Source organism: Scyliorhinus canicula, chromosome 8 (assembly GCF_902713615.1).
Source record: "Scyliorhinus canicula chromosome 8, sScyCan1.1, whole genome shotgun sequence".
Lineage (NCBI taxonomy): Eukaryota > Metazoa > Chordata > Chondrichthyes > Carcharhiniformes > Scyliorhinidae > Scyliorhinus > Scyliorhinus canicula.
Genome location: NC_052153.1, coordinates 192,584,462 through 192,607,977, shown reverse-complemented (window position 1 = coordinate 192,607,977; position 23,516 = coordinate 192,584,462). Strand labels below are relative to the sequence as shown.

The 23,516-nt window shown below is 50.3% G+C and overlaps 1 protein-coding gene across 3 annotated transcripts in view; it reads right to left on the bottom strand.

The window, feature by feature from the left end:
• Positions 1 to 1,719: 1,719 nt before the first annotated feature.
• LOC119970772 (pikachurin) overlaps positions 1,720 to 23,516 on the bottom strand; it is a 179,106-nt gene continuing 157,309 nt past the window's right edge. For all 3 annotated transcript variants that reach the window (XM_038805930.1, XM_038805928.1, XM_038805929.1), the window contains 7 exons: positions 22,834 to 23,014; positions 21,893 to 21,916; positions 19,654 to 19,732; positions 16,870 to 17,013; positions 13,863 to 13,946; positions 10,720 to 10,823; positions 1,720 to 1,905 (listed from right to left, as the gene is read on the bottom strand). In XM_038805930.1, coding sequence (XP_038661858.1) covers positions 1,751 to 1,905; positions 10,720 to 10,823; positions 13,863 to 13,946; positions 16,870 to 17,013; positions 19,654 to 19,732; positions 21,893 to 21,916; positions 22,834 to 23,014 — 771 coding nt within the window. In that variant the 3' untranslated portion in view covers positions 1,720 to 1,750. The remainder of the gene's footprint in view (positions 1,906 to 10,719; positions 10,824 to 13,862; positions 13,947 to 16,869; positions 17,014 to 19,653; positions 19,733 to 21,892; positions 21,917 to 22,833; positions 23,015 to 23,516) is intronic.

Genomic DNA, 23,516 nt, shown 5'->3' with positions numbered 1-23,516 from the left:
CTGTCACTCAGTAACCCCTCTCCCTCAGCACCCTCTGTTACTGACTGTATCTCTATTGATGTTAATCCAGCTCCCTCACACTGTCACTCAGTCACCCCTCTCCCACAGCACCCTGCGTTACTGACTTACCTCCACTGATGTTAATCCAGCTCCCTCACACTGTCACTCAGTAACCCCTCTCCCCAGCACCCTGTGTTAGTGATTTACCTCCACTGATGTTAATCCAGCTCCCTCACACTGTCACTCAGTAATCCCTCTCCCCGAGCACCCTGTGTTACTGACTGTATCCCTACTGATGTTAATCCAGCTCCCGCACACTGCCAGTCAGTAACCCCTCTCCCCCAGCACCCTCTGTTACTGACTGCATCTCCACTGATGTTAATCCAGCTCCCTCACACTGTCACTCAGTAACCCCTCTCCCCCAGCAGCCTGTGCTACTGACTGTATCTCTACTGATGTTAATCCAGCTCCCTCACACTGTCACTCAGTAACCCCTCTCCCCCAGCTCCCTGTGTTACTGACTGTATCCCTACTGATGTTAATCCAGTTTCCTCACAGTCACTCAGTAACCCCTCTCCCCCAGCACCCTGCGTTACTGACTGTATCTGTACTGATGTTAATCCAGCTCCCTCACACTGTCACTCAGTAACCCATCTCCCCCAGCACCCTGTGTTAATGACTTACCACCACTGATGTTAATCCAGCTCCCTCACACTGTCACTCTGTGGTAGTATGACTGGGGTGATTACGGTACCTCAGAGCAATGCTGCCATTGGTGCAGAAGACTCGCTGCCCATTGGCTCAGGCAAGTCATGTGCCTCTCTGCCAATTGGCTGAGGCTAGTCATGTGACTACCCGCCGATTGGCTGAGAGGTTGGTAGCTCTGCCTACAAGGCGGGGTATGAGAACCTGTACCGGCTGGCAGTTGGCCTTTCTCTGTAAGTCGACTGCCGAGCACACATCTAGTATATTAAAGACTGTTGTTTGGAACTTCTTCATGACTCGAGTCGAATTGATGGTGCATCACACTCAGTAACCCCTCTCCCCCAGCACCCTGTGTTACTGACTGTATCTCTACTGATGGTAGCCATGGAGTCTCTGAAAGTGCATCTTTACATGTTCCTCAACCGTATTTTCGTATATTTTCATGTTGCCCTGCATGCAAATCTTTTAGCCAACAAAAAAACGTGGATTTATTTATACAGTGCCTTTATCACAGTAAAATGTTCCAGGGTTGTCCACGGGACCAGGCGGGGCCCAATGAGCCCCTCCAACCTATTTCACCGCCACTCAGGTATCTGCTGATTGCTCCATATCTTCAATCCAGCTATCTGCTATAGTTAGGGAACGTTTCATACCCGAGGCTAACCCAGCCCCTTTAGATAAATTTACATCGGTGAGGGAGATCCGCTTTTAGTCCCTCTGTCTACCAAGAGCTGTCATTTAGTAGCAAAGGGTAGGATACAGTCAAATCAGCGACACAACGAATAAAGCAATAATGGCCATCTGAAGTGATGAATCTACTCGATTCCATTGCCACGGAAACTCAATCGAAATGAAGCTTCCTGTAGCTGCCAGTTCCCAATGTCCATTGTGGCATTTGAAGTCCAATTGTTGTTGCTGCTTTTAAAGGGGGAGGTACAAGTTTTCCTCTGACATCCCCACCCCTGCGCACCCCCCCCCCCCCCACCGCCCTCCAGCCCCCTCCCCCCCCTTCCCCCCTCCCCCACCGCTTCCCGGCCAGAGAGAATCATTTGGTTCCGCAAGTGTTGATGTTCTTCCCGTCTGTGGCGTCGTCTACCAATGAAATGTGGTAATCGGTGGAGAGGGTGAAATGTGAGATGCAGCCAACGAAGCCCCTCATGTACTGCCGGTTGGTGTGGAGGGCGATCTCCTTCATCCCTCCTGACATAGGAGAGAAAAAAACAGCAAAATGTGAGGCAACGTGTTTCTCCAACTGGACAACAGACCTTTCAGCAGCAATATGATGCTGCTTGTGTGGAAAGAGCCTGTGCAGGAAGAGCTTCGATCACATGTGAAGGCAGCTTTTTGGGTAGAAGGGCTACTTCCTATGTAAAGGGAACTACTTCCTGTGTAAATAAAGTTGCTTCCTGTGTAAATGGAGCTACTTTCTGTGCAAATTGAGATACTTCCTGTGTAAATGGAGATACTTCCTGCGTAAATGGAGACACTTCCTGTGTAAATGGAGATACTTCCTGTGTAAATGGAGACACTTCCTGTGTAAATGGAGCTACTTTCTGTGCAAATTGAGATACTTCCTATGTAAATGGAGGTACTTCCTGTGTAAATGGAGACACTTCCTGTGTAAATGGAGACACTTCCTGTGTAAATGGAGACACTTCCTGTGTAAATGGAGCTACTTTCTGTGCAAATGGAGATACTTCCTGTGTAAATGGAGATACTTCCTGTGTAAATGGAGATACTTCCTGTGTAAATGGAGACACTTCCTGTGTAAATGGAGCTACTTTCTGTGCAAATTGAGATACTTCCTGTGTAAATGGAGATACTTCCTGTGTAAATGGAGACACTTCCTGTGTAAATGGAGCTACTTTCTGTGCAAATTGAGATACTTCCTGTGTAAATGGAGATACTTCCTGTGTAAATGGAGATACTTCCTGTGTAAAGGGAGATATTTCCTGTTGTGATGTGATATATATGTAACTTAAATTTCTGGCCATCAATACCCACCACAAGTGAGCTGTATAAGTCCATGACTCTGTAGATTGACCACAGGGACATTCCTACAGGAACATATAAGAACATATATATTCTTATCTTCAAGTGAAGCTAGTCACCAGGGAGCGGGTTTGGAGGGGCGGAGCATCGGAGCTGGAGTATAAATAACTGATGTCAAGGATTCGTGCCTAGTCTCCAGGGAGCGGACCCGGAGGGGAGGAGCGTCAGAGCTGGAGGGGCGGAGTCTCTGAGCTGCGAGCATAAATAACCCACCTCGGGGATTTCACCAAAATGAAAAAAAGGAAATAAAAACTGGAAAAGTGATGTCGCAAGAAAGCTGCGATCTGACTGGCTGGCCGGGAATCTGCATTAAATTTGAAAATTAATTTGAAAATTAATTAACCAACTAAGTAGAGGAGTAACTAAACCAAAGTCAAATTTTTCAGGACAGGATCTACCTGAGAGGAGAGGCTGGGACCGGGAATCGGCTGATTGGAGGGTGGAGATTAGTGCATTTAATATTTCCAGTAGCAATCTAGCTCCAGGGTTCATATAGTTAATTGTAACTTAATTTCATATGAATTTAATAAGTACTTATTTTTTATTAATTAGTTAATTAGTGCTAGAAATGTCAGTCAGCGGGGTAAAGTGCTTCACCTGTGAGATGTGGGAAATATGTGACGCTTCAAACATTACGGGCAACTACATCTGCAGGAAGTGTAGGGATTGCAGCTCCTCACAGACTGCGTGGATTGGTTGGAGCAGCAGTTGGATCCACCAAGGGGCATGCAGGTGGTGGAGATCCTTATAGACCGGAGTTTTAGTGATGTGGTGCGGGCAGATAGATGGGTAACCGCTAGAAGAGGCAGGCAGTCAGTGCAGGAATTCCACATGACTGTCCCACTCTCTAACAGGTATGCCATTGCATATACAGTAGGGGGGGGGGGGGGGGTGGCCTAGCAGGGGAAAACAACAGCAGAAGCCAGAGCAGTGGCACCATGGCTGGCTCTGTTGTTCAGCCGGGGAGGGCCGAAGCGCAAAAGAGGAATAGTTATCAGGGACTCTATAGTCAGGGGCACATGATAAGTGCTAGTGTGGACGTGAAAGAGACTCCAGGATGGTTTGTTGCCTCTCTGGTGCCAGGGTCAAGGATGTCTCTGAACGAACACAGGGCATGCTGAAGGGGGAGGGTGAACAGCCAGAGGCCGGTGTACATATTGGTACTAACAACAGAAGCATTAGGGGCTGGTTTAGCTAGGGGCTGGTTTAGCTCACTCAACTAAATCGCTGGCTTTTAAAGCAGACCAAGCAGGCCAGCAGCACGGTTCGATTCCCGTACCAGCCTCCCCGGACAGGCGCCGGAATGTGGCGACTAGGGGCTTTTCACAGTAACTTCATTTGAAGCCTACTTGTGACAATAAGCGATTTTCATTTCATTCATTTTTCAAGCAGAACGAGTGATGAGGTCCTACATGGGGAGTCGAGGGAGTAAGTTAAAAAACAGGATCTCTCGGGGTGTAATATCAGGATTACTCCCTGTGCTACGAGCCAGTGAGGCTAGAAATATGAGGATCATAGATCATAGAATTTACAGTGCAGAAGGAGGCCATTTGGCCCATCGAGTCTGCCCCAGTCCATGGAAAGATCACTCGACCTAAGCCCGCACTTCCACCCTACCCCTGTAACCCAGTAACCCCTCCTAACCTTTTTGGACACTAAGGGGCAATTTAGGGCGGCCAATCCACCTAACCTGCACCTCTTTGGACTGTGGGAGAACGTCCAGATTCCGCACAGGCAGTGACCCAAGACAGGAATCGAACCTGGGACCCTGGAGCTGTGAGGTAACTGTGCTAACCACTGTGCTACCATGCTGCCCGGATAGTACAGCTAAACACGTGGTTGAACTGGTAGTGTCGGAGGGAGGGTTTCGGATTTCTGGGCCACTGGGATCTTCGGGGAGGGTGTGACCTCTTCAAGAAGGACGGGTTGCATCTAAACTGGACGGGCACCAATATCCTGGCCCCGGAGTTTGATAGTTGGGAGGGTTTAAACTAGTCTGGCAGGGGGGTGGGAACCAGAGCAGTACAAGATTGGTGGCATAGTGGATAGTGATGAAGGTTATATAAAATTGCAACAAGATCTTGTCCAATTGGGCCAGTGGGCCGATGAATGGCAGATGGAGTTTAATTTGGATAAATCTGAGGTGATGCATTCCGGTAGATCAAATCAAGGCAGGACCTATTCAGTTAATGGTAGGGAGTTGGGGACAGTTAAGAACAAAGAGATCTAGGACTAGAGATTCATAAAAGCAAATTACTGCGGATGCTGGAATCTGAAACGAAAGAGAAAATGCTGGAAAATGCCAGCAAGTCTGGCAGCATCTGCAGGGAGATAGTCCGATGACTCTTTATCAAAGCTCTTTGATGGTGGAGTTGCAGCTGGACAGGGTGGTGAAGAAGGCATTCAGCATGCTAGGCTTTATTGGTCAGAATGTTGAATACAGGAGTTGGAGTTGTACAAGACTTTGGTAAGACCACACATGGAACACTGTGGGCGCGATTCTCCCAAGGGGAGACTGAGTGCCGACGCCGGAGTGAAACCCGGAGTGTTCACTCCGGCGTCGGAGGCCGCTCCTCGCCCCATACTCTACCCGCACCCCCCCCCCCCCCCCGCCCGCCCAAGGGGCTAGGAGCGGTGGCGCGTGAATTCCGAGCGCCCGGCCTTGACTCTTGCGTCAAAGCGGCGCGCCGGGAATGACGCAGCCGGTGGCGCCGAAGTGACATCAGCCGCGCATGCGCGGTTGCCGTCTTCCCTCCGCTGCGCCGCAAGACATGGCGGCTTGATCTTGCAGGGCGGCGGAGGGAAAAGAGTGCGTCGTTTAGAGACGCCGGCCCGACGATCGGTGGGCACCGATCGCAGGCCAGACATCTGCTGAGCACGCCCGTGGTGCTCGATCCTCCCTCCGCCCCCCCACAGGCCCCACACTCACCGGTCGTGCGATGTTCACGCCGGCAGCGACCAGGTGTGGTTGGCGCCGGCGTGAAACGGTCGGGTTCGGCAGGCCACTCGGCGGCTTCGTGAGAAATGGCGAGCGGCGATTCTCCGAGCGGCCTGTCGCAAAACGCGACACGCCATTTTTGGGGGGGGTGGGAGAATCGCGGGGGGTGCCAGAGCAGCGTGGCGTGATTTGCCCGGCCCTCCCACGATTCTCCCACCCGGCATGGGGTGCGGAGAATCGCGCCCTGTGTTCAGTTCTGGTCATCGCATTATAGGCAGGATATTATTAAACTAGAAAGAGTGCAGAAGAGATTTACGAAGATGCTGCCAGGAATTGATGGCTGGATAGGGCGTGTTTCCATGCTGTAAACATCTCTGACTCTATCAGCAGGTGAAGTAACTGAGAGGGAACTGGAGACTAAGGCCAGTGAGAATCAGAGGACGAGCAGGCAGTGAGGAGTTACTGAACACAGCGGAACTGGTGGTCTGAAGTGTATTTGTTTTAATACGTGAAGTGCAACAGGTAAGGCAGATGAACTTAGAGCTTGGATTAGTACTTGGAACTATGATGTTGTTAATTGGTTGACTTGGTTGAAGGAGGGATTGGATTGACAGTTAAACATTCCAGGATTTAGATGTTTCAGGCGGCATAGAGGGAGATGTAAAATGGGTGGGGAGAGTTGCATTACTGGTTAAGAAGAATATCACAGTTGTACTGCTGGACGACACCTCGGAGGGCTCCTATAGCGAGGCAGTATAGGTAGATCTCAGGAATAGGAAGGGTGTAGTCACAATGTTGGGGTTTACTACAGGCCTCCCAACAGCCAGCGGGAGATAGAGGAACAGATATGTAGACAGACTTTGGAAATTTGTAAAAGCAACATGTTGTTGAGATGGGTGATTATTAACTTCCCCAATATTGACTGGGACTCACTTAGTGCTAGGGGCTTAGATGGGGCAAAGTTTGTAAGGAGCATCCAGGAGGGCTTCTTGAAATAGTATGTAGATAATCCAACTAGGGAAGGGGCCGTACTGGACCTGGTATTAGGGAATGAGCCCAGCCAGGTGGGCGGTTTCCGTTGGGGAGCATTTCGGGAACAGTGACCATAATTCAATAAGTTTTAAGGTATTCGTGAATCAGGATTTTCTTTTTAGTCTTTCAAATTAAGGGGAAATTTAGTGTGGCCAATCCACGCAAACTCAGGGACAATGTGCAAACTCCACATAGACAGTAACTCGGGGCCGGGATCAAAATGGGTCCTCGGTGCCGTGAGGCAGCAGTGATAACCACTGCGCCACCATGCCGTCCTTCTCATGGTTAAGGATAAGAGTAGTCCTCAGGTGAAGTTGCTAAATTGGAGGAAGGCTAATTATAATAACATTAGGTGGGAACTGAAGGAACCAGATGGGGGGCGACTATTTTGAGGGGAAATCAACATCTGGCATGTGGGAGGCTTTCAAATGTCAGTTGAGTAGAGATCAGGACCGGTGTACCTGTGTGGATGAAGGATAAGTATGGCACATTTTGGGAACTTTGGATAACGAGGGATATTATGAGTGTAGTCAAAAATAAATGGGAACATTCATAAGGTCTAGAAGGCTGGGAACAGCCAAAGCCCATGAGGAATATAAGGAAAGTAGGAAGGAATCATGAGGGGTATAAGGGGTCATAGAACATAGAACATAGAACATAGAACAGGCCCTTCGGCCCTCGATGTTGTGCTGAGCAATGATCACCCTACTCAAACCCACGTATCCACCCTATACCCGTAACCCAACAACCCCCCCCTTAACCTTACTTTTTAGGACACTACGGGCAATTTAGCATGGCCAATCCACCTAACCCGCACATCTTTGGACTGTGGGAGGAAACCGGAGCACCCGGAGGAAACCCACGCACACACGGGGAGGACGTGCAGACTCCGCACAGACAGTGACCCAAGCCAGAAATCGAACCTGGGACCCTGGAGCTGTGAAGCATTTATGCTAACCACCATGCTACCGTGCTGCCCATGAAAAGTCCTTGGCAAACAGGATTAAGGAGAATCCAAAGGCATTTTATATGTATATAAAAAGCAAGAGGGTAGCCAGAGAAAGGGTTGACCCACTCGAGGACAGGGGAAGGAATCTATGGTGGAGCCAGAGGAAATGGGCTAGGTACTAAATGAATACTTTTCATCAGTATTTTCTAAAGAGAAGGAATTGGTGGATGATGAGTCTGGGGAAGAGTGTGTAGATAGAGTGGGTCACATTGAGAACAAAAAGGAGGTGTTGGGCCAGAATATTGAGGCAGGTAGGTTAGGACATTGCTGAGGCCCTGATAGAAATCTTTGTAACCTCATTGGCTACAGGTGAGATCTCAGAGGACTGGAGATGTAGCTAATGTTGTTCCTTTGTTTAAGAAGGGTGACAGGGATAATCCAGTTAATTCCAGGCCAGTGAGCCTTACATCAGTCGTATGGAAATTATTGGAGAAGCTTCTTAGGAACAGGATGTACTCCCATTGGGAAACAAATGGATTTATCAGCGAGAGGCAGCATGGTTTTATGAAGGGGGGGTCGTGCCTCACTAACTTGATCGAGTTTTTTGAGGCAGTGACGAAGATGATTGATGAGGGTAGGCTAGTGGATGTTATCTACATGGATTTCAGTAAAGCCTTTGACAAAGTCCCTCATGGTAGAATGGCACAAAAGGTGAAGTCACATGGGATCAGAGGGGAGCTGGTCTACTCTATCCCAGACAGATGCTGCCAGACCTGCTGAGATTTTCAAGCATTTTCTCTTTCGTTTCAGATTCCAGCATCCGAAATAATTTGCTTTTATTAAGATGGTTACGGAACTGAATCGGTCACAGAAGGCAGAAGGTAGCAATGGAAGGTTGCTTTTCTAAATGGAGGGCTGTGACTAGTGGTGTTCCACAGGGATCAGTGCTGGGACCTTTGCTGTTCGTAGTATATGTAAATGATTTGGAGGAAAATGTAACTGGTCTGATTAGTAAGTTTGCGGACGACGCAAAGGTTGGTGGAATTGCGGATAGCGATGAGGACTGTCAGAGGATACAGCAGGATTTAAATTGTTTGGAGACTTGGGCGGAGAGATGGTAAATGGAGTTTAATCCGGACAAATGTGAGGTAATGCATTTTAGAAGGTCTAATACAGGTAGGGAATATACAGTGAATGGTAGAACCCTCAAGAGTATTGACAGGCAGAGGGATCTGGATGTACAGGTCCACAGGTCACTGAAAGAGACAACACAGGTGGAGAAGGTAGTCAAGAAGGCATACGGCATGGTTGCCTTTATCAGTCGGGACATTAAGTATAAAAATTGGCAAGTTACACTTCAGCTGTGTAGGACGTTAGTTAGGCCACACTTGGAGTATAGTGTTTAATTCTGGTCGCCACACTACCAGAAGGATGTGGAGGCTTTAGAGAGGGTGCAGAAGAGATTTACCAGGATGTTGCCTGGTATGGAGGGCATTAGCTATGAGGAGCGGTTGAATAAACTCGGTTTGTTCTCACTGGAACGACGGAGGTTGAGGGGCGACCTGATAGAAGTCTACAAAATTATAAGGGGCGTAGACAGAGTGGATAGTCAGAGGCTTTTTCCCAGGGTAGAGGGGGCAATTACTAGGGGGCATAGGTTTAAGGTGCGAGGGGCAAGGTTTAGAGGAGATGTTCGAGGCAAGTTTTTTACACAGAGGGTAGTGGGTGCCTGGAACTCGCTGCCGGAGGAGGTGGTGGGAGCAGGGACGATAGCGACGTTTAAAGGGCATCTTGACAAATACAGGGGCAGCACGGTAGCATGGTGGTTAGCATAAATGCTTCACAGCTCCAGGGTCCCAGGTTCGATTCCCGGCTGGGTCACTGTCTGTGCGGAGTCTGCACGTCCTCCCCGTGTGTGCGTGGGTTTTCTCCGGGTGCTCCGGTTTCCTCCCACAGTCAAAAGATGTGCGGGTTAGGTTGATTGGCCATGATAAATTGCCCGTAGTGTCCTAATAGTAAGGTTAAGGGGGGAGTTGTTGGGTTACGGGTATAGGGTGGATACGTGGGTTTGAGTAGGGTGATCATTGCTCGGCACAACATCGAGGGCCGAAGGCCCTGTTCTGTGCTGTACTGTTCTATGTAAGTGTGAGGTGATTCACTTTGGAAAGAATAACAGGAATGCGGAATATTTGGCTAATGGTAAAATTCTTGGTAGTGTGGATGAGCAGAGGGATCTCGGTGTCCATGTACATAGATCCCTGAAAGTTGCCACCCAGGTTGATAGGGTTGTGAAGAAGGCCTATGGTGTGTTGGCCTTTATTGGTAGAGGGATTGAGTTCCGGAGCCATGAGGTCATGTTGCAGTTGTACAAAACTCTAGTACGGCCGCATTTGGAGTATTGCGTACAGTTCTGGTCACCTCATTATAGGAAGGACGTGGAAGCCTTGGAACGGGTGCAGAGGAGATTCACCAGGATGTTGCCTGGTATGGAGGGAAAATCTTATGAGGAAAGGCTGATGGACTTGAGGTTGTTTTCGTTAGAGAGAAGAAGGTTAAGAGGTGACTTAATAGAGGCATACAAAATGATCAGAGGGTTAGATAGGGTGGACAGCGAGAGCCTTCTCCCGCGGATGGAGGTGGCTAGCACGAGGGGACATAGCCTTAAATTGAGGGGTAATAGATATAGGACAGAGGTCAGAGGTGGGTTTTTTACGCAAAGAGTGGTGAGGCCGTGGAATGCCCTACCTGCAACAGTAGTGAACTCGCCAACATTGAGGGCATTTAAAAGTTTATTGGATAAGCATATGGATGATAAGGGCATAGTGTAGGTTAGATGGCCTTTAGTTTTTTTTCCATGTCGGTGCAACATCGAGGGCCGAAGGGTCTGTACTGCGCTGTATCGCTCTGTGTTCTATGTTCTACTCCAGTTCAAAGAATAATAAAGAACTCCAGCAGCCAGGAAACTGCTCGTTCACTGATGGTCCAACCCTTAGGGCAGGATGACAGATTGTTATAGGACAACCACACTCAGACTTCCCCTTACCGACATAGAGAGGCCCATTGATATTCAACTGCCGCATCATTCCTGGCGACTTCCCGGTTTTTGCTCCGTAATCGTCGACTGTTAATTTTCCTGATTGACCATCCCTGAATCACGGAGAGAGATACCGGAACACAGAGAAATTGAATCATAGAGATATCTGCACGTCTAGAAACACACACACAATTCCAGACATAGAAACTATCCTATCCATACATATTGGTACCTGTACATCTTTGTATACACAGGAATGTATTCACCAAACAGGTGAACATACAATAATGTGCAAGGGGCTGCAGAGATGGGGGAGGGGGGGGGGGGGGGGGGGCACAGCTGGAGGAGGTTGCAGAGATGGGGCGGGATAGGGCTGGAGGAGATTACAGAGATGGGGGGAACTGGAGGAGGTTATAGAGATGGGGGGCTACATGAGGTTACAGAGCTGGGGGTCTGGAGGAGGTTACGGAGATAGGGAGGGTTGTGGAGCTTACACAGATAGTGAGGGCGAGGAGGTTACAGAGATGGGACAAGGTAGGGCTGGAGGAAGTTATAGAGGTGGGGGGCTGGAGGCGGTTACAGAGATGGGGGGGTGCTGGAGGACGTTAAAGAGATGCGGGGGGACTAGAGGATGTTACAGAGATAGGGAGGGTTGTGGAGCTGGAGGAGGATACAGAGATAGGGAGGGGTGTGGGGCTGGAGGAGGTTACAGAGATAGGGAGGAGTGTGGAGCTGGAGGGGATTACAGAGATAGGGAGGGTTGTGGGGCTGGAGGAGGTTACAGAGATAGGGAGGGGAATGGGGCTGGTGGAGGTTACAGAGATAGGGTGGGGTGTGGGGCTAGAGGAGGTTACAGATACAGGGAAGGGTGTGGGGCTGAAGGAGGTTACAGAGGTAGGGAGGGGTGTGGGGCTGGAGGAGGTTACAGAGATAGGGAGGGGTGTGGGGCTGGAGGAGGTTACAGAGATAGGGAGGGGTGTGGGGCTGGTGGAGGTTACAGAGATAGGGAGGGGTGTGGGGCTGGTGGAGGTTACAGAGGAAGAAAGGGTTGTGGAACTGGAGGAGGTTACAGAGATAGGGAGGGATGTGGGGCTGGTGGAGGTTACAGATATGGGGAGTGGTGTGGGGCTGGAGGAGGTTACAGAGATAGGGAGGGGTGTGGGTGGAGGAGGTCACAGAGATAGGGAGGGGTGTGGGGCTGGAGGAGGTTACAGAGATAGGGAGGGGTGTGGGGCTGGAGGAGGTTACAGAGATAGGGAGGGGTGTGGGGCTGGAGGAGGTTACAGAGATAGGGAGGTGTGTGGAGCTGGAGGAGGTTACAGAGATAGGGAGGGTTGAAGCCATGGAGAGATTTGCAAAGCGGGATGAGAATTTGAAGATTGCAGGGTTGCTGGATCAGCCGGCACAGAGGTCGTGGGTGAACGGATATTGAGGGTGCGAGAGCCTCCAGGAACCCACAGGAATCAGGGTGAACAAACAATGATTGAAAATTAACGTTTTGAATCCGTTTCAGTCTTCAGGGCTAATTGGATGTTATACAGTTGAAGAGGGTTAGAAACATATACAGTATAAAATTTAGCAAATTTCTCCCTCTTTTATGCTCTGAAGAAGAGTCATATGGACTCGAATTAACTCTATGGGGAGCGATTGTCCGAGCACCTTGCCGGGCCGGAGAATCGGAGCAACCGCAGCACGATGCCCGGCCACCGATTCTCCGGCCCAGATGGGCCGAGTGGCCGCTCTGACACGACAGAGTCCCGCTGGCGCCGTTCACCCCTGGTCGCTGCCGGCGGGAACTCTGCGGGAACGCTCGGGGGGGGGGGGGGGGGGGGGGGGGTGGAGGCGGCGGGGGGGGGGGGGGGGGGGGGGGGAGGCGGCGGGGGGGGGGGGGGGAGGCGGGGGGGGGGGGGGGACTTTATTTCAGATTTTTGTTAAATAAAAAGATTGAGGCCTGAGCGAGGAGCAGCCAGAGACGGTTTCGTGATGGGTGAGGTGACAAATAGGTGGCCTTGGGATCTCTCAGCTCAAGGGAAATGGAAAAGTCAAATCCAATTCAGCCCGAGGAGGATTTGAACTTGGGCCAAAGACAAAGAGCAATGAACAAACGAACAAAGAACAAAGAAAAGTACAGCACAGGAACAGGCCCTTCGGCCCTCCAAACCCGTGCCGACCATGCTGCCCGTCTAAACTAAAATCTTCGACACGTCCTGGTTCCGTATCCCTCTATTCCCATCCTATTCATGTATTTGTCAAGATGCCCCTTAAACGTCACTATCGTCCCTGCTTCCACCACCCCCTCCGGCAGCGAGTTCCAGGCACCTACTGCCCTCTGTGTAAAAAAGCTTGCCTCGTACATCTCATCTAAACCTTGCCCCTTGCACCTTAAACCTATGCCGCCTAGTAATTGACCCCTCTACCCTGGGAAAAAGTCTCTGACCATCCACTCTGTCTACGCCCCTGATAATTTTGTAGACCTCTATCAGGTCGCCCCTCAACCTCTGTCGTTCCAGTGAGAACAAACCGAGTTTATTCAACTGCTCCTCATAGCTAGTGCCCTCCATACCAGGCAACATTCTGGTAAATCTCTTCTGCACCCTCTCGAAAGTCTCCACATCCTTCTGGTAGTGTGGCGACCAGAATTGAACGCTATACTCCAAGTGTAGCCTAACTAAGGTTCTATACAGCTGCAGCATGACTTGCCAATTTTTATACTCAATGCCCTGGCCAATGAAGGCAAGCATGCCGTATGCCTTCTTGACTACTTTCTCCACCTGTGTTGCCCCTTTCAGTGACCTGTGGACCTGTACATGTAGATCTCTCTGACTTTCAATACTCTTGAGGGTTCTACCATTCACTGTATATTCCCTACCTGCATTAGACCTTCCAAAATGCATTACCTCACATTTGTTAAAAGAATGATATCAATGGCTTTCGTCATCCCAAAACTGCAGCAAACTGAGTCATCACAGACAGAACCTAACCTTGACAGAACGATAATTCAGAGAATTGACAGGTCAGCCAAGTGGTGTGTTCGGAGTAGTTGGCAGGCATGTGTGAACATGTAAATGCAAACACAGGTATGTACACATATATACATGCATGTTTATACATAAATAGGCCAATGGCAAAAGACACCGGACCAGAGAACTCACCGTACGGCCTTCACTCGATGCCACCTGTCATCATGAAAGGATCCATTGACCATGATCGAGGCTGTGCCACTGCCAAGGTTATAGCTACAAAAACACAGGAAGAGCTATAAACACCTGGGTAAATACAGAAACAGTACAGATAGTGATATAAACACCCGGGTAAATACAGAAACAGTACAGAGAGTGATATAAACACCCGGGTAAATACAGGAACAGTACAGTTAGTGATATAAACACCCGGGTAAATACAGAAACAGTACAGAGAGTGATATAAACACCCGGGTAAATACAGGAACAGTACAGTTAGTGATATAAACACCCGGGTAAATACAGAAACAGTACAGATAGTGATATAAACACCCGGGTAAATACAGGAACAGTACAGATAGTGATATAAACACCCGGGTAAATACAGGAACAGTACAGTTAGTGATATAAACACCCGGGTAAATACAGGAACAGTACAGAGAGTGATATAAACACCCGGGAACAGTACAGAGAGTGATATAAACACTCAGGTAAATACAGGAACAGTACAGAGAGCGATATAAACACCCGGGTAAATACAGGAACAGTACAGTTAGTGATATAAACACCCGGGTAAATACAGGAACAGTACAGAGAGTGATATAAACACCCGGGAACAGTACAGAGAGTGATATAAACACCCGGGTAAATACAGGAACAGTACAGAGAGTGATAGAAACACTCAGGTAAATACAGGGACAGTACAGAGCGTGATATAAACACCCGGGTAAATACAGGGACAGTACAGACAGTGATATAACCACCCGGGAACAGTACAGAGAGTGCTGTAAACACCCGGGTAAATACAGGGACAGTACAGAGTGTGATATAAACACCCGAGTAAATACAGGAACAGTACAGTTAGTGATATAAACACCCGGGTAAATACAGAAACAGTACAGATAGTGATATAAACACCCGGGTAAATACAGGAACAGTACAGATAGTGATATAAACACCCGGGTAAATACAGGAACAGTACAGAGAGTGATAGAAACACTCAGGTAAATACAGGGACAGTACAGAGCGTGATATAAACACCCGGGTAAATACAGGGACAGTACAGACAGTGATATAACCACCCGGGAACAGTACAGAGAGTGCTATAAACACCCGGGTAAATACAGGAACAGTACATAGAGTGATATAAACACCCGGGTAAATACAGGAACAGTACATAGAGTGATATAAACACCCGGGTAAATACAGGAACAGTACATAGAATGATATAAACACCCGGGTAAATACAGGAACAGTACAGAGAGTGCTGTAAACACCCAGGTAAATACAGGAACAGTACATAGAGTGATATAAACACCCGGGCAAATACAGGAACAGTACGGAGAGTGATATAAACACCTGGGTAAATACAGAAACAGCGCAGAAATTGATATAAACACCCGGGTAAATACAGGAACAGTACGTAGAGTGATATAAACACCCGGGTAAATACAGAAATAGCGCAGAGATTGATATAAACACCCGGGTAAATACAGAAACAGTACAGAGAGTGATATAAACACCTGGGTAAATACAGGAACAGTACAGAGAGTTATATAAACACCCGGGTAAATACAGGACCAGTACGGAGAGTGATATAAACACCCAGGTAAATACAGAAACAGCACAGAGATTGATATAAACACCCGGGTAAATACAGAAAAAGTACAGAAAGTGATAGGTACCAGTGCGGGGCTGGGGTCAGGGGTCAGGGCCTCGGTGCGGGGCTGGGGTCAGAGCATTGGTGCGGGGCAGGGGTCAGGGGTCAGGGCCTCGGTGTGGGGCTGGGGCCTGGACCTGTTCCTATATTGACCCGGGTGTTTATAACACTCTCTGTACTGTTCCTGTATTTGCTTGGGTGTTTATCACTCTCCGGGTAAATACACAAACTGTACAGAGAGTGATATAAACACCCAGGTAATACAGGAACAGTACAGAGAGTGATATAAACACCCGGGTAAATACAGGAGCAGAACGGAGAGTGATATAAACACCCGGGTAAATACAGAACCAGTACAGAGAGTGATAGAAACACCCAGGTAAATACAGGAACAGTACAGAGAGTAATATAAACACCCGGGTAAATACAGGAGAAGAACGGAGAGTGATATAAACACCCGGGTAAATACAGAACCAGTACAGAGAGTGATAGAAACACCCGGGTAAATACAGGAACAGTACAGAGAGTGATATAAAGACCCGGGTAAATACAGGAGCAGAACGGAGAGTGATATAAACACCCGGATAAATACAGAACCAGTACAGAGAGTGATAGAAACACCCGGGTAAATACAGGAACATGACGGAGAGTGATATAAACACCCGGGTAAATACAGGAACAGTACGGAGAGTGATAAACACCGAAGCAAATACAGGAACAGTACAGGGAGTGTTATAAAGACCCAGCTAAATGCAGGAACAATACAGAGCGTGATATAAACACCCGGGTCAATATAGGAACAGGCCCAGGCCCCAGCCCCACATTGAGGCCCTGACCCCTGACCCACACCAATGGTCTGACCCTAGCCCCGCACCGAGGCCCTGACTCCTGACCCCAGGCCCGCACCGAAAGCCTTGACCCCTGACTCCAGCCCTGCACTGAGGCCCTGACCCCTGACCCCAGCCCCGCACCGAGGCCCTGACCCCAGCCCCGCACTGAGGCTCTGACCCCTGACCCCAGCCCCACACCGAGGCCCTGACCCCTGACCCCAGCCCCGCACTGATGCTCTGACCCCTGACTCCAGCCCCGCACCGAGGCTCTGACCCCTGACCCCAGCCCCGCACCGAGGCCCTGACCCACACCGAGGCCCTGACCCCTGACCCCAGCCCCGCACCGAGGCCCTGACCCCTGACCCCAGCCCCGCACCGAGGCCCTGACCCCTGACCCCAGCCCCGCACTGAGGCTCTGACCCCTGACCCCAGCCCCACACCGAGGTCCTGACCCCTGACCCCAGCCCCACACCGAAGCCCAGGCACTAACCTGAACACCAAGGCACCATCCTGGAGACCGAGTGAGATGAAGTCACTATTAAGCCGCATGGTACTGTCCCCTCTCCATAGCAACAGCCCGTCATCAGCTGTTGTCTTGAACCTCATGAAGATGTTGGATCTGGTTCCTGAGATTCTGGTGGGCAGATCAAAAATAAGAAGCAGACGTCAGCACAATATGACCTGGTGACCTGGAGCCAGCCACCTCAGCAGGTGCCGTCCCCAATCAACGTAAACCAATAAGGTTCATTGGAAGGAAAACTCTGGGAAAGTTAAAGCCTTCAATGAGATCCTGGAGCATATCCCTAACCTGATTGGTACTTCTGTCGCTCGAAACATAGAGATTCGCACCAATCAAACAAGCGTAAAGAGAAAAACAGCCGGGCCCGTGGGGGTTCTTGGGGCAGTGACAGTGTGGGGGTGAAGAGACACGAAGCAGAATATCGCTGAATGGTTATCTTTCAGTTTGCCCAGGTAGCACAGAGCTGGGTCACCCCCTGGTGTTGGTCCCCACACTGCTCTCTGAGATATATTGATGACTTGGAACTGCGGACACAGGGAAGTATTTCAAAGTTTGCAGATGACACAAAACTCAGAAATGTCAACAAGGAGAATGAGGGACCCCAGGAGGCAGAGCAGGCAAATATGCGGGCACACCACCAAATGACATTTAACACAGGGATGTGTCAAATGATCCAAAATTGAGGGAAGGCAATTTAAACTAAACGATACAATATTAATGGAGGGACAGAGAGGCCTTGGGGGTTGTATGAACGCACATCTTTGAATCATAGAATCTCGACAGTGCAGAATGAGGCCATGCAGCCTCAGGGAGAAAAACGGAGCACCCGGAGGAAACCCACGCAGACACGGGGAGGAAACCGGAGCACCCAGAGGAAACACACGCAGACACAGGGAGGAAGCCGGAGCACCCAGAGGAAACACACGCAGACACAGGGAGGAAACCGGAGCACCCGGAGGAAACACACGCAGACACAGGGAGGAAACCGGAGCACCCAGAGGAAACACACGCAGACACAGGGAGGAAACCGGAGCACCCAGAGGAAACACACGCAGACACAGGGAGGAAACCGGAGCACCCAGAGGAAACACACGCAGACACGGGGAGAACATGCAGACTCCACACAGTCACCCACGCTGGAATTGAACCCAGGTCACTGTGGGGGTTCTCCCTATTACAGGGTCCCTGTGTGTGTCTGGGGGGGTGTCTCCCTATTACAGGGGTCCCTGGGGGGAGGAGGCAGGGGGGTCTCCCTTTTACAGGGGTCCCGTGTGTGTGTGTGGGGGGGGGAGGGGGGTGTCTCCCTATTTTCTCACTGGAGCAAAGAAGGCAGAGAGGTGACTTGATAGAGGTGCACAAGGTGATGAGAGGCATGGATAGAGTGGATAGCCAGAGACATTTCCCCGGGGCGGAAATGGCTGTCACGAGGGGACATAATTTTAATGTGATTGGAGGAAGGCATAGGGGAGATGTCAGAGGTAGGTTCTTTACACAGAGAGTAGTGGGTGTGTGGAATGCACGGCCAGCAGAGGTGATGGAGTCAGAGTCATTAGGGACATTTAAGCGACTCTTAGACAGGCACATGGACAGCAGTAAATGGAAGGGGTGCAGGTTAGGTTGATCTTAGATTAGGATAAATGGTCGGCACAACATTATGGGCCGAAGGGCCTGTACTGTGTGGTACTGTTCTATGTTCTATGTTCTATTACAGGGGTCCCTGCCGATACCTACCGCAGTGACTAATGTTAGAACTCATAAAATAAAGAGTTAATTCTGTTGTAAATGAAAAATACGTTTCTTGAATTCAGTTCTGAGTCAGATCTAACCCTGCGGCTTGGCAGCGATCCAATTTGACCTTTCAAACATTTGAGAAAAAGGAAAAAAGCAGAATGGTCTCCTTCTGGGAGGCACGGTTCTGAGATTCTGGCCCACTAATTGGATTCAAATCTGCAACTCACTCCTGGATATTTGTTATTCTGTATTGGGGCAGCACGGTAGCACAGTGGTCAGCACAGTTGATTCAATGATCCAGGGTCCCAGGTTTGATTTCCCGCTGGGTCACTGTGCGGAGTCTGCACGTTCTCCCCGTGTCTGCATGGGTTTCCTCCCTGTTGGAACCAACAATTCTACGGACATGTGCTTGTAGGATTAGAATAGCGGTTTTAATATACTTACAACAGAGACAGCCTGTTAGCCGTTGAACTTTCGGTGAACTGGCTGGCTGACCCTGTGGCCCGGATCTTTATACAGCAGCTCCAGGGGGAGGAGTCCTGGGCGGAGCCAAGGGAGGAGCCCAGTACAAACGTTTGAGTACTCCCAGAGCTACTCCCCCTGGTGGTCAGGTAGTGCAACTGCACTTACAATATTGATACATATATATACAGATTTTAATACCGTGTGAATCTTATTCACCACACTCCCACAGTCCAAAGATGTGGACACAAAGGTTAGGTGGATTGGCCGTGATCAATTGCCCCTTCGTGTCCAAAAAGGTTGGGTGGGGTTACTGGGTTATGGGGACAGAGCGGAAGTGTGGGCTTGGGTAGGGTGCTCTTTCCAAGGGCTGGTGCAGACTCGATGGGCTGAATGGCCTCCTTCTGCACTGTAAATTCCATGATTCTATGTATATAAACCATCCAAATTCTTTGGAATGGGATGGGATTGATAGAGATCTGGCTGGAAGGTGAAAGTGCTGAGACAAGGTTGCTACGCACCGAGAGGGGGGTCACCGAAGTTTTGGTATGAGACACTTACCGCTTCAGGAAGTTTGGATGGTCGTAGGTGAGGTAGCTGCGGCCAATGAACTGTGGAATTTCAATGGATTCTGTTACAGCTGAAAACACAGGAAGAAGCTCTGAGTGATTATCTGCAATTTGCACACAGGCCTCCAGAGGGCAGCCTAAGCTCACACCGGGAGCCTCACCCACAGAGAGTCAAACTCTTATTGAGCCGTACCCGGCCCTCGTCTCCTGCACCGGTCTGAAAATCGCCCCAAAGGAATCAGAAACCCTCCCGGACCTTGCTCACCAGGGGAAAAGAGCGTTAACTCTGGATGAACACGGGTCAGCGTAAAGCCCCCCCTCCCCACCTCCTCTGCCCTTTGCCCCCTCTTCCCTTCTCTCTGTCTCTCCCACTCCGCACTTGCCCCTCCCTCTACAAACCATTCCTACCCCATCCTCACCCTCTCCAGGACGCAGGCTCGGCGGGGGGGGGGGGGGGGGGGGGGAGTTAAACTGTGAGGAAAGGTTAAACAAATCCAGTTTCTCGCCCTCGAGTCCGAGATGATCTGATTGAGGTTATAGAATAGAACAGAATCCCTACAGTGCAGAAGAGAGCATCGTATCTCGGCTTGTTCCCCCAAACCCCACCTAACCTGCACATCGCAGGATACGAAGGGACAATTGATCACGGACAATCCACCTAACCTGCACATCGTTGGGCTGTGGGAGGAAACCGGAGCACCCGGAGGAAACCCATGCAGACACGGGGAGAACGTGCAGACTCCGCACAGACAGTGACCCAAACCGGGAATCGAACCCGGGTCCCTGCCGCGGTGAGGCAGCAGTGCTAACCACTGTGCCGCCCATAGTTTAAGATGTTTGAATCAGTTCCTTGGGCAGACGGAGAGAAATGATTTCCTCTGATGGAGACCACAAGGGGGCAGAACTTTAACGTTAAAGCCAGGTGGTGTCAGTGAGCAATTCTTCGCATGGAGGAGAGTGGAAATCGGGAACCCTCTCTCCCCCTCAAAACAAAACCCTCGACGCCGGGGGTCTATTGAAAATTTCTGAGCTGAGATTGCTAACCGTTTGTCAGAGAGGAGAATTTTGGGTGTCACAACCAGAGGAAATTGAGTGAAGAGGCAGAGTAAACATGGCCTGATCGAATGGCAGGGCAGGCTCCAGTTGTTGGGGAAGCCTGCTCCTGTATTTATTGCTGCCAGTGAATCAGGTCCCCAACTGCCTCTGGTCTCAGCAATGGAGGCCTGCTCACCCATAATGCTTAGCCACGATGGAAGTGCTCTATCACTGGCCTTGAGCAGAGCACAGGCCCGATGTGGAGTAATGCTCCCTCTAGGGGACAATAACAAAAGGTGCAGCAAGACCAGGAGCGGAGGAAGTTGAGGGGACGAACCCACCAATCATTGAAAAATGTCAGGGCCTGTTGCTCCGAGGGTTGGGGAAAGCAGACGGATCCTTCGCTTCATAAATAGGGTAAAAAAAAAACAAGGAAGTCAAAGCACATCGAGGCCACAGCTGGGTTGCCCAGTGCAGGCCTGGGCACCTCACTTTAGGGAGTATGTCAATCGATGCCGAGAGGCAGGTTCGGAGGAGATTTACCAGAGTTGTACCAGGGGGTGGGAGTGAGAGGGGGGAGACCCGATTATTCGGAGAGTGTGGTGAATGTGTAACCACTGTAAATTCACACTGTACATTACTGTGTCCCTGTGGGCTCCATCTGTGAGCCGTTGCGCGGCTCTGCCCACAGGGGGAGATGAGGAGCATGTACAGGGCTCCGCCCCCATCAGGAAGTGTAAGTGCTGCATTCCTGCGAGTCCGCCCTCAGTTCAGCATAGTCGCAGGCAGGCTCAGTTGTAAGCCGATTAAAGCCACAGTTTACTCCAACTCGTGTCTCTGGGTGAATTGATGGTCGCATCAGAGAGATTGGGGAAGCTGGGTCTGTTCATCTCAACCTGAAACCCCCGGGATCTTCCAGCCCTGCCTGCTGTCGGATCTTCCAGTCTAGCCACTGGCCTGCCTCAAACCCCCTCCACAGCGGAGGTGGAAACCCCCCGGCCGATCGACCCCTCCCCGGATTCTGCCTGACCCATTTGCAGGGCTGACCATCAGTGCGGCCGAATCGCACCTTGTGCCAGCTGTGAAGCCAACGGTTGCCCTTTATCTGGTTTCATTGAATGGGGGGGTTTCCCTTTGATAAACACGACTCGGAATACCATCTACAGGACACCAGGATGGATCCTGGAGTTACTTACTGTTCAGACAGTAATTCCCACATTCTGCAGCCCGTACGATGCAAAAGAGAGAACACAAGAGAGATTGTTAGCGACCCGAGAGTTCACATCACACACGTTAAACTGAGGGTGGGGAGATCAGATCGACAATCACAAAGTACAGGTGGCCACTCAGGGTCAGTGTGTCCTTGCTAGCTCTCTCCCCGTAACTCCCTGTAACTCCGCACACTCTAATTATTCACATCATTATCCAATCCCCTCTGATTGACACGATTGAATCTGCCCAGGTGGCATCATGTTTGCGCCGGGGATCAGGCCCAGGGGTGCCGTGCCCTTATGAGGTGTGGGGGGGGGGGGGGGGGGGGGCTCGAGGACCCCCTCATTGGGGAACGGGGAAGGTCCAGAGCCCATGTTGTGGGGGGGTGGGGGGGGGGGGGGGGGGGATCGGAGATCGGGGCGCCGATTAAAAATGAAGCAGAGCCTGTTATTGCAGGAAATGGGACTAAGTGGGGCTTTGGTTGGGGCTTCCTCACTGAGACCCAGAAATGAAACAGGGTCCCGTTTAATAGCGGACATCACCGGGAAACAGCCCGACACAGGAGTCTGTGCCATTTCCGTTAAATAGCGCCCACGATTTTAAAAGGAAATTGGATCTTACATTCTAATGGTACTTGAGGGAAATAAACTTGCCGAGCGATAGAAAGTGACATTGAAACTGACTGAATAGTTCAGCAGAGGGCCAGCATGAACCTGATGGGCTAAATGGCCTCCTTCTGTGCGATAATAAAGATCCTGGTTGCGATTGTTTAACTGAACGTTAACGCTGTCAAATCTCCTGTTGAAGCAGGTTACTGGAGTTAAGATACAAATTGGCCGTGTTCTGATTGTTGGTGGAATGGGCGAGAGGGAGTTCTCCTGATCCTCTTCTCATCTCAGTCCTACTTTCCCTGGCGATTTCCTACCGTTCTGACATCGCAGCCCATCAAAGCCCAGGGGGCAGTCACACTCAAAGACATCGTGATGGGGGCGGCAGGTTCCTCCGTTGGCACAGGGGTTGATGACGCACGGGTGGGCCGCATTCTCCAAGTTGACACAGGTGCGGAAGTCCTGCTGGAGGCGAATGGTCCGATCGTTCAGGATAATCTAGGAGAGGGACAGTGGGACACAAGGTTTCAGCACGGAAACATCTGGGACAGATGGAACACTGGCCTTGGCATGGTCCCAAAATGATGCAGAGTCCAGTTTAATAGCGGAGTCACCCTCGGCGCTGCCAGTGTCAGGAAACAGCCGGTAAACACTCTCAACATGGGACATGGTTTCATTTCCATTGAATCTTGCCCATGGACTCACTGTCAGATCGGGGTCGGAGAAACAACACTCGTTACACAGACAGTGGCCAGGGAGACGGATGGAGTTGGTGATGAGGGATGGAGTTGGTGATGAGGGATGGAGTTGGTGATGAGGGATGGAGTTGGTGAGGAATGGAGTTGGTGATGAGGGATGGAGTTGGTGAGGGATGGAGTTGGTGAGGGATGGAGTTGGTGATGAGGGATGGAGTTGGTGATGAGGGATGGAGTTGGTGAGGGATGGAGTTGGTGATGAGGGATGGAGTTGGTGATGAGGGATGGAGTTGGTGAGGGATGGA